Below are 19,112 nucleotides of genomic sequence, written 5' to 3'. Positions count from 1 at the left end.
CGGCTAGAAGGCAACACCATTTACCTGTCTGGGGTTACTTTCTATTTTCAGAAACGCAGCGCTTTTCGTTGAACTGCCATCAAACAGAAGGGAAGAACATCATCCTATGTCAACGAGGGTCAGAGCGATCCTAATCGGCCACCGACAAGTCGTCGATTGGACGTCAGCACAACGGCTTTACACAGAAAAGGGTGGTGGATATCGAGATAGACACGGTAATGGAGAGAAGGAAACCATCATCCATTCTCGGCCTCCCGACTTGGATGACAGTACGACGCGCAGCACCTTGACCACACCACACAACGAAGCGGTGGAGTTTTGGGTCTGCTGATGGTACAGGTGCCACAGTCTTGTGGAGCATACCTAAAGAAGCATGGAATAGGATACTTCGGCACAGCACGGCATAGCAACGGGGTGTGCGACGACCGTGATTTGCGATTACATGGATATTCCAGGGCCGGAAACGTCGAATAGAATATCATTCGCTTGCTAGGTACCTTAGTTATGTGCTACATGGTCCGCACACTCTGACATGGTGACATACGGGAACCATCGAATTTGTTCATTCTCATTTCCACACCCAGAAGGACAAGGTGACAATCTCATCAACCCACCGCTTTCCGACAACCACCTTGTTAGGCAGAGACCATCCACCCACACAATAAGTTTCCTCGTCATGACACGCGAAACCACTTGTGCGCCAAAACCAAGGGACAACATGAAAGTCCAAACTCGCCATGCCTGCCTCTCGTACAGGGGCCAGATAGACGAGAATAAAGCGACACACGATAAAGCACCCGATCAAGACGCCCGCAGTCGAATACCGACGTTATAACCAAGTGGTTTTCGAAGGAACCCTTCCCTCGTCTCCAGTTCACCTGAATGTTCATCTCTGAACTCGAAATTCCGGAACACCGTGCCGACCATACACTTCAACTCCATCTCGGCGACGTTGCGCCCGACGCAGGCCCTGGGACCCGTGGAAAAGGGAATGAAAGCTTCCTTCTGGCGCGACGTCAGCCGCTTGTCATCCCATCTTTCAGGCACAAATTCGTCGGCGTCCGGGCCCCAAATCTCGCGGGAGTGATGGATCGTGTAGCTGGGTACGCTCAGTACAGTGCCCGGGGGAAAATGGTAGCCCAAGATATCAACTCCGTGGGCAGTCGGGTGCTCCGGGGAAGGACCAGGCACGACGCGCGGGAGGCCTAGCGAACTGGTGCTGTGGATGCGCATTGTCTCATTGATCACAGCCTGCACGTACGGTAGGTCGCGGACTTGCTCGTATTTGGGTACGCCCGGAGGGATGGCTGCGTCAAGCTCTTTCTGTAGCTGCTCGAGCACGCCTGGGGTGCGCACGACGTAATATAGGATGGCGCAGGCGGTATTGGAAGTCGTGTCGCTGCCGGCAATAAGTTGGGTGAGTGCTTCGGCGGTAAGTTCTTCGCGGCCGAGTCTCTCGCCTTTGGCGTCTTTGCCTTCCATTAGCCGGGCGAGCAGGTCGACTCGGTCTGGGTTGGGGTTCTCGAGTCGTTGCTTGACACGCGCGATGGCGATACCTGCCAGGTTTTCGACCGCTTCAACACCCTGGCTGAAGAATGGATCTGGGAAGTACTTGGCCCAGGGTTTTAGTTGTGGGAGACATCCCAAGGTGCCCGACACCTCACCGCGACGGTTGAGGACTTCGATGGCAGGTGCAGTGGTCGGTGGTGCGTCTGGGGATTTACGGATCTCGGCAAAGTCCTTTTCGTGCTCCAACATTCCAAAGGGCTGGCCAAAAGCCAGGTCACCGATGATGTCGAAGGCCAGATAGTTGAACCAGTGCAGGGCATCGATGGAAGCATAGCCGGTCGAAGGGTTTTGGCGTGCCGTGGCCACATTGGTCCATTTGTGCATGAAGAGATCGAGGTTGCCGTGGATGTATTGTTCGAACTGCCCGATGGATTTGGCGGAGAAGGTATGCGAGACGATTTTACGCTTCCGCGTGTGCTCAGCCCGATCCCGGGTATTGAAAAGACCTCGACGGATGGACACGAAAGCATCATAATACTCACTACGCCCCATCTTAGCAACGATTCACTTCCCATAGGGTTGTCTGGACCACTCACCTCTTTAAAAATCCATTGCCATGTCCATAGATGGTGCTGATATACTGATCATCCGCGATCGAGACATGGTTTGGCTGGATGCGGACAACCTTGCCGTACTGCTTGTGTGCCTCGTCGACCGCACGGTACCTTCGCCCTCGACGACACTGATATAGAAGCCAGAGATTGGAGAGCGCTGCAGGTAAGGGGCCCGGCACCTTACGCAGACTCCAGTTCCGAAGGTATGGCAGAAGATAATAGAGGATCGGGAGAAGGAGCAGGGTCCATGGGGAGACAGCGTTGGTAAGAAGCATTGTGACGAAGAACAGAAGAGGAAAAGAGCTAAGTGACTTGTGTTTCCTTTGCAAGAAAATACTGCCGCTGCTGAAATCAGGATGGAGTGAAGAAGCTGTACGTGATTGTCAGGCTCAAGGGTTGGAAGCGAGCGTGGCTTTTAATATGTTGCATTGCCAGACTCGGAGTGCGCGAGGCATGACTTCGAACTATGAACCGAGATGTGTGAAAGGGCGACGTGTGGATTGGTGCCCACACAACTGGTGCTGATGGCAGAAGGGGCCAGCAGCGGAGGTGGTCGACGGTTCACGTCTCGAATCACGGATGTTCAGGTCGGGAAATGAAGTTTGGCAATTGTGGGAGAGTGATTGGTGTTTGGGGTGCGGAAGAGGAGCGGGCTCAGGGACAGAGGGGGGGAGGATGGAGAGAGAGAGAGAGAGAGAGAGAGAGAGACACTGGCAGGGATGGAGAAAATGGAGAGCTGGAGAGAGAGAAGGAGCGAGGGGATGGAGACTTGCGAGGGCAGGCACGATGATTGATTGACTGACTCAGATAGACAGATACCTTACCTTACTGCAGATGCCAACCTGTACTGTGTACTGTCTTGTCACCTGTGCAGTGTACTGCAGGTGCAGTGTGTTGGTAGTCCTGTATACTGTGTACTACTAGTACTACTAGCATGACACTGACTCCCCTCGTCGCATCACGTCCCCAGATCCATCCCACTTCCGCAACCGCAGCCGCACTCACTGCTGCTTTAAACGCGGAGACGTTGGGACCCCCGCGTTTCTTGCCTAGTATGGGGAGCCGCCATGCAATCGGATAATATTTTCTCACGCCGCTGTTGCTCTCCCAATAATCAGCGAGTCTTACAATCTTCTTCTCCAATTCTCATTTGCGGGAGCCGAGGCAGTCCTACTAGTAGTACGTAGTAGTACTGATTAATAACAGCATACTACAAGTAGTAGTCTGAAGACCTCCTAACCCCCTGAACAGTGGACGAGATGCATCTACTACAGCACACCGCAAAGTAGCATTGCTAACTTGCTATGACACTGCTGCATGTCCACATCATCTGAATGGGTATGGGTATGGGTATGGGTATGGGTACTTCATCTCCATACCAACACAGTACCCTCACCGATGGCCCAATCAATATGCGGTCTCCTTGTTTTGACGGCCGTTTCCTCATCGAATCATCCCCACAACCTGCGGTCATCCTCCAGCTTTCGGATACCCGGCTCGGCCGATCGCCATAGCTCTCATACGCATGTCATCTCCAGCGCCCACTGCACACCATCATGAAAAATGCCGTACTTCCTGAGCTCTGACCCGCCCACTCTCGTTCGCCCAAGCCTGAAGCCGAAGAGGCGAGATGGACTGGCATGTCTGAAGCATCATCGCCTTCGTTGAAGCAGGTGGGATGCATCTCCGGGAGTCCAAAACGGCTCTCTCGGCGCATCCGCTAGCGTGTGCGGTCCGAAGATGCCGCGGCTATGTATGTAGGGCACATGACCCTGGTGATGATGATCCCCACGGAACACTGGACATTGCAATAATGGCAGTTCTGTGATCTGTGTTCAATGGACCATCTGCCCGTCCGCGAATTGCTGCAGGCGACAGTCAACATCCATATCTGAAACGTACTCGCAACTCACTTACTGGAAAGGCCTCGCTCAACCCGGCGGCACACCGTTCCACGTCTTCCACCAGCCCCTGGACAGCGTAATCCCAAGCCCGCAGATCGCGAATAGGACCGTTCAACTCGACTTCCGGAATCGTCTCGAACATGATCACACCGGCGATCTGATCAATTTCGCCTCGTAGCCGACCTTGTTCCACCATTCTCGCCGCATAGTCCTCGGCCTTCTCGGCAGCCGTATTCTCTTTACCATCTGTAAGACCTAGGATTCGAGCCAAAGCAGCCGTGGTGATATTTTCGTAAAGTCGACTGGCGGCTAAGAGGTTGTGCTCGATGACGGCTTTGCTGAGGACGGTACTTCCATCCGCTGTCTTGGCCAGCTGATGCGGTGCTAGGGTGGAAGCAAAGGCTTCAACCTCGGCGGGAGACAGCAGGCGATCCAAAAACATGTTCTCCAAGATCCCATATTCCTCCGTCTCCGGCGACCTGTCGTCCTTATACAGCTTGGCCAGCAGCCGACTTCGCTGAGGACCGGCGGGAGCGAGAATTGCTGTCTTGATGGCGGCAGAGAGTGCGCGCCGACGCTCTTCGTCATCGATCATGGAATTGAACGACACATTGAGATACTCGACAGATGCATTCAGGAAGTCTCGTCGAGAGTCCAGAATCCGGGCTTGCGACAATTGGTAGTGTAATCTCATGTCTGGTGCCTCCTTCAATACTTGGGCCGCTGCTGCCGAATTTTTGATCTTGTTCAGTGCCGTCTCCGCTGCTACTGTATCATCGTCCTCCAAGTAGTATCTCACTATCCGAATCCATGTCTCTACCTTCGACCGATCCGATACCTGGCGTTGGGTGGTGTCCAGATGGATGCCCTGTAGCGCCTTTGCGGCCGCCGTGTACTCTTCCTCCGCTTCGTAGCCGTCGGCTAGTATCTCCCTCACAGCTGCATCCTGCTCTTCGTACGAAGCTAACTGGGACTGCAAGGCGTCCGCGATGTGTGAGCCCACCTTGACCTTGACCTCTGACGGGGCGCTGCTGAGAGACTTGACGAGGCTTGCCAGAAGCGGCCGGATGGTGATGATCCCCAGGCCCGAGTAAAGGATGGCATCGACGTAGGCGATCAGATCTGTCGCATGCTGTTCAGCTGAAGCGGGTGGATGGCTGGTCAATTGGGAGAGGAGGTCATTGTATGTTCGGGTCTTGACAGCGGAGGATCCATCTGCGACCGACTCCAAAGCCGCGGTGAGTTCGGGGGAGGCCATTTCGGACCGCTGTTGTAGGAAGAAATAGGTCACAGAAGAGGAATCTGCAATTGTGGCGACGGCTCCAGGCTCGATCGCAGAGATGATCTAGAGTCGGGAACATAAGTACTATGTAGTAGACGACATCAATCCCGCAGGCAACGAATCGAGCACGTGTGAAGAACTTGACTATTTATGCCGTATACTCCGCCGCAACTGGTACGGTAGGCGCGTGCGCATCTAATGGCAGCACAGGAAGTACCTTTAGCATCTGCTACAAGATATTACACAGTCGTCTTCCCCTGCTTGAGGCCTCAATGGCCGGAATGCTCTGAAAGGGTTCATTTCGTGCGGAATATAGAACCCTGTCACAGCGTTGCCTCCCACTATCTGCGGATCTGATGCCGTACGTTGGTTGTGCGTCCAACTTCAGCCGTCGAGGCAGTCCTTCGCGCTGCTATGGGGGATGATCTTCTTCAGCATGGGCAACCAGTGTGAGCGGTAGTCAAGTCAAGCTCGAGGCTTTTCAGCTCTGCGCCGGTCGGAGACCGCTCGTGTGGACATCTTGATACAGATACATTGCATTGAACAGAGAGAGCTTTTCATGCACCAATGGAAAATATGTGTAGGAAAATGACACTTTACTCGAGCTATCGAGGACTGCAGAAAACCAGGAGAGAATCAATTTGATATTCCTAATTGATTCATACTTCACAAGCCCACGATAATGCAAAGACCCACCATTCGATGTGGCCAGGGGATTCAAAAACTCGCTTGAACGCAATGCAAAATCACACACACCCAAGTAGAACAGCGGACGAAAAAAAGTCAAATCCATGCTTCGAATAAGTAGGGGTAAGTAGTCCTCAAGCGTCACTTCATCCTCATCCTGGCCGTTTTGCGACATCCAACTCCAGGTGTGCCAGTATCCAAGCAAGCAGCAAACATCCATCAGAACAAGTCGCCGATATATGCCAATCGAGCAGCCCTTCTCCCAATCCAGAGCCTTGCAGTGGAGAGGTATCCAATAAGTAGTAAGAAGATGTCGATCTGAGCAGTCGTGCCGTACAGATCATTCCAGACAACCCATTCAGAACTCAATCACCAAGCCGTGCCCTCTTCCTGAGCCTGTCTCAGCTTTTCGTAAAACGCCAACGGCCAGCCCTTCATCTCCTCATCCTTAGGGAGGCAACTGACACCGTCCGCGGCGGTGATTTCACCTCTCGCTCTCATAGCCTCTTCTCTGCGCCGACAATAGCCGACAACATTCCCGATGACCCTCCCCAGCATATCCGGGCTGATGGCCACGGGGTTGAGAAACGGGTCTGCGTCACTGAGAAGTTCCTTGATCGTCGGCCGCAGGGACTGTTCGCGCGTGAGACAGCGTCTCAACGTCTTGATCAGTCCAAAGGGGACGACGGTGCCGCCTATCCCGGTGTTGGGGAACTGGATCTCGACTTTCGGGTTCGGGATGCTCATGATGCGTTCAAATTGTTTGGTGATATGCGCAAACGGCGGCTGGCCGTAGGTCATCTGATACAGGATGCAGCCTAAGCTCCAGACGTCGCTGGGCTTGCCGAGTTTGAGCAACTTGGTTCCCGGCGCCGAGCCGGCCGCTGGGGTGTGGCACACCAGGGACTCGGGGCTCATATAGTTGGGCGTGCCGATCTGGTTTTCGCGGTGGACATTGACCGTGTCGTCCTGGATGGCGTTGGCAATCCCGAAATCGATCAATTTGAGCTGGCCTTTCACCAGCAGGAAATTCGCCGGCTTCAGGTCCGAATGCACAATGTCGTAGTCATGGACTGACTGCACACATTCCAGCATCTCCTTCCAATAGTGTCGGGTGAAGGTGATGTCGAGTTTGGCGTTGTCCGCCTTCAACTGCTCGTTGAGCATCTTGTTGAAGTCGGATTCGCCTAATTCCATCATCACGTTCAACACACCTTTGTCCTCGTTGACCTCGTAGTCGTACAGGCGAATGACTCTGTCCACGTTCTCCAGCTTCTTCAACAGGTCGATTTCGCCCTTGTATCCCGCTATTGCCGCCATATCCGCCTCCTCGAGATTGACTCTCTTCAAGGCAAAGATCTTGTAGTTCTCGGCCATGATTCGGAATACCCTAGAAGATCCTCCTCGCCCTATGCAGTCCAGTCGCCTGTACGTCTTGCCGTTCAAAACATAGTGGACTGATTTCTTGTTTCTGGATCCTGCGTTAGAAGTGGCCGCGTCCAGGATGGACATTTTTGGCGGCGGAACTGGAGCTGGCCGGTGGACGATATTGTTCGACTTGGCGGCTAGTGGTTGTCGGGATGGAGAGCTCTGTGCCGCCACCGGTGCAGGTTCTACCTGTTTTTGATCTGACTGTGGCTCGTCTTCGTGTACCTCCAGCATCGCGGCAGTGGGTTTGGCTCTTCGAAACGTTGGCGGCGGCTCGTTTTCTTGGTCCTGTGCTGACGGATGTGACGGGAGAGGAGGTATTTTGAATATGGGGTTTCTTTGTGAGCTTGATGCTTTCGCGGAAGGGTGCAACTCGCGCGTTCCAGGCGTTGGCAAGGCTCTGTGGACGGATGCAGGTCGTGATGGCGCAGGATCGGGAGATGCCTGCTCCAGCGTGAGACCCAGGGGTTGCTCCTTTGGTATTTCAGGAGATGCATGCTTGGGCGAAATGTAAACTGGTCTGACTTGTTTCGGACTGCCTTGGAGGGCGAGCAAATCATCCGGAAGATCCTCCAGATCGGGTTCTCTGGCCCGGCGGCCCATCTCCATCTCAGGCGTTCTCGATCGTTCCCTCTCCGGATGCTCCAAATTCACGTCCTCCTCTTCGCTCTGCCGCCGTACCATGCCCCTTCTTACAGGTTTGTTGAGAAGAGCCCCGCCTATCCGTCTCACCCGCATCGTGCTTTGAGCCCCGTTCTCTTCACCACGCCGGGATCGCATGATTGTCGATGGCAACACAGCACCATCCTCGTCTGGACTGCTCTGATGTCCATGGGATGGTGGGCTGCGTAGACGACTGGAAGATTGTGGTGCTTCTGCTACGGGTTGTTCTTCTTGTTGCTGAGCCGACTCAGCCTCCTGCTTGGACGGAGGAGATCTCGACAATCGTCTCGAGTCACTTATGCGAATCCGCCGTACTCGTGGTGCGGGAGTCTGTGAGTCGTTGGAGACAGAATGAAGACGCGAAGATGGCTTCTCATGAATCTTGTACATGAACGATCCGTCCCGACCTAATACTGTAGGCAAACCAGGACGAGCTCCCGAAGTGACTCGCACAACACGAGGAACAGGACTGCCATCCCTTTGTTGGAGCGGGCTGGTCCTTTTCAGTATTTCAATCGGGGTCTCTCGGGTCTTTCGGTAGGATTCGCTCGTTGCTTTTGTCGCTCGCACTTGTGGTTCCCAATTTTCCTTGTCCGGTGCCGAATTCGAGTCAACCTCTCCGAGTATCGCCTGCGCTTCCGCACTGAGCTTTATGGGTGCAAGATCCTCGTCGTCGGAGCTGTCGCCCGTCATATTGCGGCTGGATTGAGACCTCTGTGTTGTGGTAGTTATATGCGCCTGTGGCTGAGCACGGTTTGTTACTGGTCGCGTCGTGGTTCGGAGATGTGATCGGCGCGAGTTGCTGAGACTGGAAGGGAAGGCTGCAGGCGTCGGCGTAGCATAAGTAGCCATGCCTAAAGATCGACTAGCATTGAGTATTAATATCCATGGACAAGCTCATTGCTTGCAGTTGAAGATTTGTTGACCAACTTGAAGTAGGAGATGGTATTCTGCGAACGCGAATTGGGGAATGGGAGTGTGCCAATAGCAGAGGTGACGTCGGATAAACTCCGGGCCGATCAATACATTGGTTGTCGGGGCAACGAGAGAAGAGCAAATAGACGAAGCATCGAGAGAAGTCAGTCCACGAAAGCCTTCCTATCGTGTAGTGCAACTATTATCATTATTGCGACCAGTCCTTCACAGAGAACTGTTTGCTATGGACACGACTTGTTCGTCAAACGGTCTGCCAAAATGCAAGAAGATAGCCGGTATGCCTTTTCAGCGCCAATGCCGATGCCGATGCCGATGCCAAAAAACACTCGCTAGGATCAGAACTCTTCCTTCCAACTTGGGTCCATCCCAAAGATCATGCCTCGGGCAAGCCAGATGAGCATGCTGAGCATGAACAGAGATGGCTGTCCATATGCAACCGACTAGAGAGCCTTGCACCCCGAATTACAGCATGAAGCTGAATCCAGCAAAGATGCCAGCGACCAGTAATCCTAACCCATAGATCTGGCCGATGTCCACGACGACTCTTGATGCTGCCGAGCTACCTGAGCTAGACGCCGCCGTGGTGGCAGCTGAGCCCCCGCCAAAGCCAGTGTATATCACCCCGTCGGAGGCAGTCGAAGCTGCTGCACCTGCAGTTGTGCTTGTGGCGGGCATTGTTGTAATTGTGCTGGTGTTGACTCTTGTCGGATTGGTTGCTCCGCAAGGGTGATCTTGGACACATGCGGCAGCACATTGATTATCATTCCCACAAGAAGCTTGACAGTTCGAGTTGTATTGGGTGCAGATAAAATAGGGAAGTGTTTGAGAGTATTCGGAGGCGTTGGGAGCGAGGCCGTTCGAGCAGATGCAGCTGTAAGTGAGCGAGGAAGGGTCACAGGTGTTGGAGTCTGTGCCAGCCGAATTGCCCGCCTCTTGCAGACAAATCAGCGGGCATTCCGAGATCTGTGAGTTACACCAAGTCTCTGGATTCGCATGTCAGTGTCGGTAGCAGGATTGGACAGTCTGGTTGAGTCACTTACGTCTTGTGGAAAGAGGAACTGAGTTTGGGTCGATGGACTGTGTAAAGGCAAGGCGAGCGAGGACAGCCACGACAGCAGTGAAGAGGAGGGAGTGCATCGTGAGATTAAGCAGGCCGATTGTGGCTCCGTAGTACCCGTCTCGGTGTATCCAAGGCTGGAAGACCACCTAGAGAGAATGGAATTGAAGAGAAAAAATGTTGGACGACTGGGAGAGTTCAACCTCGTTCCGAGTACAATTCTTTCTATGAACGAGGGAGAAACGAGATTTGAGACCTGCAGACAGGGTTGCTGGTCATGGACATGAAAGGGATAAATACTCAAGCCATGGGCACGATGGCTTCACGAAAAGGGCAGAGGAGGCAGGGTTGAGGAGAGTCCGTCGACATGCCAGTCATTCGCTTACGACGTAGACTCTCCCACTTTCAAGGCGAGATGCATCTGCCCGCCACTCAAGATGCTCCATCCGTGAATACCCCAGTGGACGGGTATCACCTGCAGACTCTCAATATGGCATAAGTGTGGCACGCTTGAACGAGCAATGACCTGTGTAGGAGGTTGACTTGTCTCAGAGATGCAGCATGTCCGTTCCCTCTTGCACCGTGTCCGAGAGACACTGTCAGTCTACGCGTGCAGCCACAGTCTTTTCGAGGCCGCACTGTCCAGTGCCAGTGGACATGGGACCGCTAGGGAGTGTACCGCCCAATTGCAATCACCTCCAAGGCCCCGGGTTTCCATAATTGCGCCTTTCCCACCACGACGATGCCTGGAGACTAGGCAGAGTTCGTGTTAGTAGAAGCCCAGGGAGCCTAACACAGACAAAGAGCCAGGTGCCTAAGGAGCCCCGAGCCCCCCAGGCTGGGTACAAGCCTTTTCTGCCATGTCTAGCCTCGATACAGATCCACGGTTTAGCCCGGAAGTCAACGCCCAGTCATCATTCTCCTCCATTAATTTTGTACTAAGCCGTGTGAATAGAATATCTTCAATTTCTGCCGCATAGAGCTGTGATAATGGTGGCATCATAGACCGCCTGTAGTAGGTAGTAGACACCTGGAGTATCGTTTGGCCGTCAGGGTGTTGTAGCAGATTAGAGAGCTTGTGGAGAAGAGTTCAACCGAAGATAGCCCCTACTAGCCACTTACCACCCACCAGATGCCCTGTGTTACAGAGCAGAGGCCATGTAGCTTCCAGCAGGTGTCTAGCTACTTCTCGCTGACAGCAGTCTCGACCGGGACTAGCCCGGCCGTCAGGTTCAGCTTGTCCCATATAGGCAATTGAGCCTTTCATGTCGCCAACCGCGCCTTTTCTTCTCTGCAACTGGTTTGACACTTCTTCAATTTTCAATCCGCTGGCAGACGGCAGAGACCACTCAACCACCCTCGTGTCGTCGCATCAGTTCGCATGGCCTCTGCCATCTCGGCCTCAATGGTCCACCGAAGATTTCCTTGCACTTGACCCGCAGGCGACCAAATGTACACAGCATACTATGGAGAACCACAACTCCACATCCGATGCCGTCCCCAGTGACGCTGTTTCGGATCAGGCATATACTCCTTATTGGCAAAATAGCCATGATTCAGGACATTCGGACAATCCTTCTCCAGACCGTCCACCGCCCATCATCCTCGAAGATCATACCGAATCTCGAGCAGCCAGCAGAGCGGCGCTTTGGGCCAAGTCCATAACCATTGATGACTATGTCATTGTCCATGGCAGTCCTCCGGGCATCGGAGCCTACGTGGTGTGGAATTGCAAAGTCCAAACACTCGATGGAGGGCCCATGACCATTCGCAAACGATACTCGGAATTTGCCGAGCTACGGAGCAGGTTGATCAGAGCATTTCCTCAATCGACTAAGACCTCGCTCCCACCACTGCCCCCCAAAAGCGCCATCTACAAATTTCAACCCAAGTTCCTGGAGAGGAGGCGGGAAGGTCTGGCCTACTTTCTGAGCTGCGTCATGCTCAATCCGGAATATGCTGGTTCGACGATTGTCAAAGATTTCATCTTTCCACCAGAGTCGACTTGATGACTTCGACAGCGCTGGGAACGAGGGACCGCTACATCAATACATTGGCCGCTGCTCAGGCCTCCTTCTGCGCATCATGGCCCCAGTTCATCAATGACCGGTATGAGTTGCTGTTGGTGTCTTGCTTGGCCTTCTGCTCCTGGGCCAGATGGCGTTTGTTGTAGGCGGCAACTTTCCTCATATGGGCCAAGTCCTCTTCGTCATACTGGGATGGATTCTTGGTTGGGTTCTTTCTCAGGATCTCGACAATCTTCCTTCCACTGCAAACCATGTCAGAATTACCGTCCGGAGAAGTACTGGACGCTATCAACAATGTCGCATATAGGCGAACATCCTAGTCCATGAACTATACGGCGCAGCTTACCTCTCGTGGCCAACGCTTTCTCCGGAGCCGTCATCTTTTGACCAGCCCGACTTCTGGGACTCACCACCCTTGAGCCATTCTTCAAGCTCGTCAGCGGTCACATTGACGGTGTTATTGAAGTCGCTGTCTCTAATTAGGACGGGGCTCGCTGCAAATTATGGGTCGTTTGGCGCGTACTTAATGACATCTTGATTACTCTTGACCATTTCGAACGCAAAAGCTTTGAACGATCTATGCGATCCTGGTATTGCGAGCTTGGGTTGAAGAAAATGGCAGTATGTGTACCGTAGGTGCATGGGCTACAGAACCTATCCCTTGGGCGGACGATGCATTCATGTCTTCTCATGATATTGTATCGGTGCAATAGGTATCTGTGATTGGTTACGTCATGACTTTGCCAGTGGCATGCATGGAGGTTTGGGTGCACTTGATGCACATTTTGTCAGGTGGTCAAGGCACGAAGAGTTGCACACTGCCAGTGAGTGCATGGCGCCAGCAGTTTCGGAACAGAAGGCTGTCATCCTGGTGATCTGCTCCGAGTCTGCAAGGCTGCGACATGAACGGTTTGGATGGCGCTATTTACTAGCACCTACAGCGCAGGACTAATAAGTATGCGCACCTATTTACGTCCCTATTTAGATCGATAAAGGCAACCATCTACTGTACATACTAGTACTTTGTATCCTGCATGGTCAAATCTAAGGGCATTCCTCAGCTGCTGGCTGGCGCAAGGAGGAAATTGCATGGCGGCTCACCATCCCATTATATCTGGCCACTTGCTCTCGACATGTAGGCACCTTATCTCAAAAGTTCTCGCGCTTCTGCATGTGAGAGTCCAATATCTCGATTGTGATTGAGACTGGTTGAGCCATATTTGAGTGGACCAATCTGCGGTACGGAGTTACAAGTCAATCTTAGAAACCGCAGCACCGTCCCACGGCCTGTGGCTCCTTGAGAGTCACAAATGTGACGGTCCCTGTGGCTTGCATCAGGGTGTTTGTGGCCGCCAATTTGGACTTCACTGCGCTCTTTTGAGACGTTCAAGTTCGTGGGCCAGAAGCACGAACAGGGGGTTCCCAGGTCCAATTTCTCTGATGCTTTCTCCTTATCGTCATCACTATCATAGGTATCCTCCTCATGAATGCCTGTACAATACCTCGTGTGGCTTGTTGGTGTGGATAACCGTCGACGGATGCTTACATGAACTCACTACATCCTGCACTGAGGGCATATGGAAGGATCGGAAAGGTTGGCTGAGCAGATGTTGCAAGAAGGGTCGGAATCGCAGGTTCGGAACTCGAGACTTGTGAGGGGCGCAGGCCGTCTCAGATCAGACCTAGGGAGGGAGCCAACGGTCCGGAGAAGATTAAGTGCAACCCTAGTCGACAGCGAACAACGCTCACGCCTTTTTGGGGACATCACCGTGCACTTTGAAGGGAACTGCACTGCATGCGTTGTTGATCATTTCGTATTAGTGGTGTGGCTGAGGCTGAGGCGATTTGTCTCATTGGTGTCTGATCACTGTGAGCAGCCCAAGATGGATGAAGATGCAGGAGGGAAAGACAGAGGGTTGAGAGTTGCTCCTATGAAAAGCCCGGTGCAGCCTGAATTGAGGCCCCGGGAGCCCCTCTCGCCCGCGAGCCTCCACTACGGGTGCTACTGCTGGCACTGCTGCTACTGCCCTCTACTAGGCTCAAGGTGCCCGGGTCTTGGAGAGCCTCTAGCTGCTCTCTCTGTTACTTTGGGCCGGTTCAGGTTTGGATCGTCCCTCAACTCACGGCACAACACGTCGCGTGTTGCCCACGCCCACTCTTATTCTCCTCCTCAGGCCCATCACATTTCCTGTTCCTGTTCCTGTTCCTGTTCCTGTTTGCAAAGAAACGTGGCTGTCTTGACCAAAGTGGACGAGCAGGCGCGTGTCTTTGTCCATTGTTTGATTTGCGCAGTTCACTGTTCATCTACCGTCTTCCAACTTCAGCCGGCCTATCCTACTCCAGAACGACAACACATCTCCTCCTTTTCCCTTGTTTCTTGACACTCGCTTTCCCTCTTTGGTACCGATCTCACTTTCTGAAATCCATTCCGCTAGGGGTGGTCCGTGGATGTTCTCCGCTCTTCATATTCGTCCCGAACCGAATAGTCCCCTGAAACTACGACTGACATATGCAACTTCCTTGACTGCAACGTTCATCTTCCCGTCCGCATACAACATTCTGTGCCCTATGCACTGCCATCTCTGGGCCTTCAAATCTCGCCTCTCCCAGTGCGACTCCTCAGTCACTGCTATCCAGCTGATCAAGCAAGTCGCCGGTCCGATGCAAAGCGGTCTCGAAAACTCTCCATCCTAGTTTCCACCTCGCCATCGACCATGCCGTTCTTCTCAAAGGTTTTCAAGAGCAAGGACGTTGCGGCGAAGAAGGCCGCTGCACCTGTGGCAAACGGGGATGCACCCAAGAAAATACAATGGTCCGATGCATGGCTGCGAACGAGAGTCGATCCAGAAGAGGTCTCCGAGCTGTTACATATGTGCACCGCCGAATTGAAGTCTAGAGGTTGGTGTTGGTTCGCAAGTGCGTTGGCTATTCATTGTTGCTCACTTACTACTAGCACTCGATGTCCCGTTCCTACTTCTCCCCTTCCGTCCCTCCTCGGACCCGTCCGCGGCCAGGACATTCGTGCGCAACTTCTTTCTTCCACCTCAGGAGCGGGAGCCATTGCGGGGGTCGCTCTTGGACAAAGAACTGCGAATGACAGAGGTCATGGTAGGAAGGAGGCAGTCGTTTGCAAGAATTGCGCTCACCATGGTTCTAGGTGCTGATCAGTGTCATGAAATGGTGCTGGGCTCGATTGCCTGGCGGTGTTGTGACGTGGGAGGTCTACGAAGGTTTCCGAGTCGGCGAGAGAGGTGCTGCCTCAATCAGCTAATACTGTGTCACGTTTGCTGACATGTCCCAGACTCTCGATTTGCCCACGATGCGTTTAGCACGTTCGTTCCACTCGGCGTAGATTCCCCTGCACGGGTTCAAATCATTCAGGACTTTCTCGACCTGCTGGCTGCCGTCGCCGCGCATGGCAAAGTCAATGGTCTTGGAGGCCACAAACTCTCTCGGTATGCCGGGTGGTGGGCTTTCGAACATTACGACACTGGGAAGGGGTTCGAGTCGGGATACCAGTCATGGGTCACGTATGTAACTAATCTAGCACCAGTCTTGAAGGTATATCGCTGACCGTAAATAGTGCTGCCGACGCAACTTCACATCTCTTCTTTGCCTACCTTCGCTCGCTGTCTCCCAGTACAAGCAAGACTAGTGGCATCCTTGGTCTTCCACGGTCCCTTCAACAGCTGCTAGATGCCACCGAGTACCCCCCTACGCATGCTTTACTCTCCAATGAGGCGACAAAAGTGGTCATGATTGTGGACACTGTTTCGCCCACTCCCTATGCACTATTGCGGCGAGCCAAGAACTTCGAATACCGAGATGACGATCAAGCTCTGCAGCAATTCGCCAGTTATGAAGATCCTGTCGAAGCGCTCACAGACGAGTGTCGTCGTGTACTGAAGGCAATTTCCTCGACAAACCAGTCCCACGTCTCTAATGCCAAAACGTCGACCAGTCTAGCTGATCCTTCGTGGTCCAGATTCGAGGACATCGGATTCGGCAGCTCCCTTGAGGATGACGAAGATGACAATGATGATGATGGACTGCTCGGAGCAAAAACTCTTACTTCTAGATCTTTGCGTCCTTCGGCTCGCACGAGAGGTTATGTCGATCTAGCCCGACCTACTACTCCATCATGGGCGGATTTCCTGTCGTCTGGGTTTGCAGACGAGCATGGCAATAAAGCCCCGGTGCCTATTTTTCTGCCACCTGATAAGATTCTCCCTCCCATCCAATCAACGATGCTTCGAGGCCAAAGTTCGCAATCGCATCGAAGGAATCTGGACCACCAGCCGAATCTCGACCCCGGTGAGCTGGCAAGCATCACTAGAGTGAACGTAGATGATTCTTTCTGGTGGGTCTGGATCAGCAGTTTGGCATCTGAAGAACCGACCTCAAGAAAAGCCGTCTTTGGTCGTTGTGCTCTCGTTGAGACCATTCTCCCTGACGGCCAATGGATGGTCATGGAGGAACAGGTCAAAGGTGCAGCACCCGAACCCGCAGTAGGAGCCTACATTGCCGAGAAGAAGTCATTCTTGGGTTTCACCACCAAGCGAGGCCGTTTGGGCAGGAGACGATCTGGAAGCAAAAAGAGTCCTCTCTCTCCAGAGCCGCAACTCGAAACTAACCACAGAGCAACTCTGGCTCCTGACCAGCAAGCAAAGATCCGACAAGTAGCCGCGGAGCTTTCTAGAAGAAAACAAGTCGAAGAGAGGGAAGAACAAGCCGCATTGGCTACACGACGAGGACGCCCCCAAGATACTTTGGCCCCCTCCAAGACCAACAGTATCTTCACCCTCGGTCCATTCATCAAGGATGAAGCTTCCCCAGCCCTACAATGGGCCAACCAGTATGACAAGAAGGCCATCCGGGCTAAGTACCTGGGTGACTCCCGGACCGGAAAAGCCTCGCAAGGAGTGTTGTCCACTCCTTCCGAGGATCTTGGGATCAGTAGGTCAACTTCCACTCTTTCGGTAGTGAGTAGGAATAAGGACCTACCAGCGCCACCGTCGGAGAGTGGCTTCCGTCCTGCACCCCTGGAAAGGAGTCGGTCGGCTGAGCACAGTCCAGCAATTGCAGCAGCGCCCGTTGTCATCGAACCAGTTGTGGAGCAAGTCGTTGAGCCAGCTCCTATCCCCGTCGAGCCTAAGGTGCCCGTGGAGGAGACGGCCATTGAAGAGGCTTCAGAAGTCCCTCTCCCACCTGCAACACCAGAGATATCGGAGATGCCAACAATCAAGCGGCCAGAGATACCAGAGAGGCACGTTTCGAAGGAGGACGAAATTCAAGAGAAACAAGCCCCGAAGCATCAGCCTGCCAGATTGCGCAAATTGTCTGACGTGCAACAAAAGTCTACGGAACAGAGGAAGCCAAGGGGTAAGAACCCTAGTGGGCCACCTCCGGTTCAAAAAACGGGCTTTCGCAGATTGTTTGGACCTAAGAGATCCAAGTCAAGAGAAGGTCGAGTGCCCGAGCCTTCTGGCTCCCCTGCTAGTGCAGAGGACCCTGCTGTTGCTGCCGCACGACGTGCATTGGAGGGAAAGCCTGCTCTGCCCGCAGATGCCCCTACTTCGCCACCATTAAGCCCTGGCCACTTCCATCGTCTTGCGACCATTGCACCGGCAGCGACAAGCTCTTTCACTCGAAGTGAGCCACAAGAGGCTGCGCCTGTGACGGCATCTCAAGCACCGCCTGTGGCCTCAGAGCTTGCTGCTGAAGCTGATACCCTTTCTGAGGAGGCGATCGTACCGCCCAGGATGCGTAGGGATGAAGAATACGATCAATTGTCGCGTGTGGACACCAACGAGCGTGAACATGCCGACCGGGAGTTTTCGACCTTTGATCAAGGGCCTCTACTGGAACAACCTGCATTTGTTCCTGCAGACACGCCACCTAAAAGCGCGTTTCTGACGCCCAAGGAAGAAAGGGGATATGGACCAGTCAGTATTCATTCCGGTCGGTCATTCCAGGGTGCAGCGAGCATGGCATCGGCGGAAGAAGATGAAGAAGAAGCAGAGCAGATGCCATTGACACATCAAGTGAGCCCAACCGATCGCTGGGCACAGATCCGAAGAAATGCCGCCGAACGAGCAGCGAGGGGGTCCGAAGAGCAGACGAACAGAAGTAGGACCGAGACTCGAACCGATGACGGCGAAACAAGCGGAGAAGAGAGTGAGTCGATCCCAAGACCAACTAGCATCAAGGCCCAGACTGACGGATGTATAGCAATTGAATCACGAGTGGCTCGAATCAAGGCAAGAGTGGCCGAACTTACCGGCAACATGGACGGCGCGAGACGGTAAAGGAAACAAATATGATGAATCGAATGTTGCACCATCGTCGGCCGCCGAACATGTGAGCCGCCCATGTTGCAACGATACTTCCGACATGACCAGTCAGTTGTGGCAGAGTTTTCCACCTGGCACAGCACGGCGTTGAATCTTGGGTTTTGGGGTTCCGAGAGTTGTGCGTCTGAGATACCACTTGAGCGTTTGCTGGATGAATGTCTTCTCTTCTTTTCCCACCTCTTTCTTTTTTTTCTTTGATGGAGCGTTCTTGCAACACAGCACATCACGATCAAATTGTTTATTGAGGCTGCAGGCCGGCAACAGGCTTTTAATACGCGTTTTCCTCAGTTTTAGCGGCTGTCTGTCTATTACATTATCCACTCGTTCGATTCTGTCGGGGGTACAAATGCAAGGAGCAGGGGTTTAATATTGTTATGGTTGTGGTTGTGGATTTGGGTTGCGACATACATAGACGAGGGTTGCAATTAAAGAAGAACAACAACAATCCGCACGGTTCTTCTGAAGAAGACTCCGTTTGAGAGACGGAGAAGGGGAAGGGGAAGAGGAAGAGGAACGATAGAAGGGCAAATGAAGGCGGGACAGCACAAACGAGGAGGCTGGAGGTTACTGTGGTCTGGTCGGGTCTGATATCGTCCGTTCATAGACAGCCTCGTGCAATGGAAACGGGAAAGAGGTCCTCCACCACAAGTCA

The 19,112-nt window shown here is 53.3% G+C and overlaps 7 protein-coding genes across 7 annotated transcripts; 2 read left to right on the top strand and 5 right to left on the bottom strand.

Annotated features, from left to right (window-relative positions):
* Positions 1-801: 801 nt before the first annotated feature.
* Positions 802-2,398, bottom strand: A1O1_05250 (benzoate 4-monooxygenase; the record flags this gene model as incomplete). The annotated part of the gene is made up of 2 exons (XM_007726136.1): positions 802-2,050; positions 2,106-2,398. The coding sequence occupies 2 exons, from the start codon at positions 2,396-2,398 to the stop codon at positions 802-804; spliced, it is 1,542 nt and encodes a 513-aa protein (XP_007724326.1).
* A 1,560-nt stretch (positions 2,399-3,958) lies between these two features.
* On the bottom strand, positions 3,959-5,285 carry A1O1_05249 (uncharacterized protein; the record flags this gene model as incomplete). The annotated part of the gene is made up of 2 exons (XM_007726135.1): positions 3,959-3,988; positions 4,041-5,285. 2 exons carry the CDS (start codon positions 5,283-5,285, stop codon positions 3,959-3,961), a joined length of 1,275 nt encoding a protein of 424 aa, XP_007724325.1.
* A 1,080-nt stretch (positions 5,286-6,365) lies between these two features.
* Positions 6,366-8,939, bottom strand: A1O1_05248 (TTK protein kinase; the record flags this gene model as incomplete). Its single annotated transcript, XM_007726134.1, has 1 exon — positions 6,366-8,939. One exon carries the CDS (start codon positions 8,937-8,939, stop codon positions 6,366-6,368), a length of 2,574 nt encoding a protein of 857 aa, XP_007724324.1.
* Positions 8,940-9,485: 546 nt separating this feature from the next.
* A1O1_05247 (uncharacterized protein) lies at positions 9,486-10,160 on the bottom strand (the record flags this gene model as incomplete). The annotated part of the gene is made up of 2 exons (XM_007726133.1): positions 9,486-10,006; positions 10,064-10,160. The coding sequence occupies 2 exons, from the start codon at positions 10,158-10,160 to the stop codon at positions 9,486-9,488; spliced, it is 618 nt and encodes a 205-aa protein (XP_007724323.1).
* A 1,386-nt stretch (positions 10,161-11,546) lies between these two features.
* Positions 11,547-12,089, top strand: A1O1_05246 (uncharacterized protein; the record flags this gene model as incomplete). The annotated part of the gene is made up of 1 exon (XM_007726132.1): positions 11,547-12,089. The coding sequence occupies one exon, from the start codon at positions 11,547-11,549 to the stop codon at positions 12,087-12,089; it is 543 nt and encodes a 180-aa protein (XP_007724322.1).
* Positions 12,090-12,144: 55 nt separating this feature from the next.
* On the bottom strand, positions 12,145-12,659 carry A1O1_05245 (uncharacterized protein; the record flags this gene model as incomplete). The annotated part of the gene is made up of 3 exons (XM_007726131.1): positions 12,145-12,349; positions 12,454-12,576; positions 12,631-12,659. 3 exons carry the CDS (start codon positions 12,657-12,659, stop codon positions 12,145-12,147), a joined length of 357 nt encoding a protein of 118 aa, XP_007724321.1.
* Positions 12,660-14,821: 2,162 nt separating this feature from the next.
* A1O1_05244 (uncharacterized protein) lies at positions 14,822-18,415 on the top strand (the record flags this gene model as incomplete). Its single annotated transcript, XM_007726130.1, has 6 exons — positions 14,822-15,005; positions 15,061-15,215; positions 15,265-15,358; positions 15,409-15,637; positions 15,691-18,284; positions 18,339-18,415. 6 exons carry the CDS (start codon positions 14,822-14,824, stop codon positions 18,413-18,415), a joined length of 3,333 nt encoding a protein of 1,110 aa, XP_007724320.1.
* Positions 18,416-19,112: the final 697 nt, after the last annotated feature.

This window comes from Capronia coronata (genome assembly GCF_000585585.1).
Source record: "Capronia coronata CBS 617.96 chromosome Unknown acBCG-supercont1.4, whole genome shotgun sequence".
In the NCBI taxonomy this organism is placed as follows: domain Eukaryota; kingdom Fungi; phylum Ascomycota; class Eurotiomycetes; order Chaetothyriales; family Herpotrichiellaceae; genus Capronia; species Capronia coronata.
This window is presented reverse-complemented; position numbering and strand designations above follow the sequence as displayed.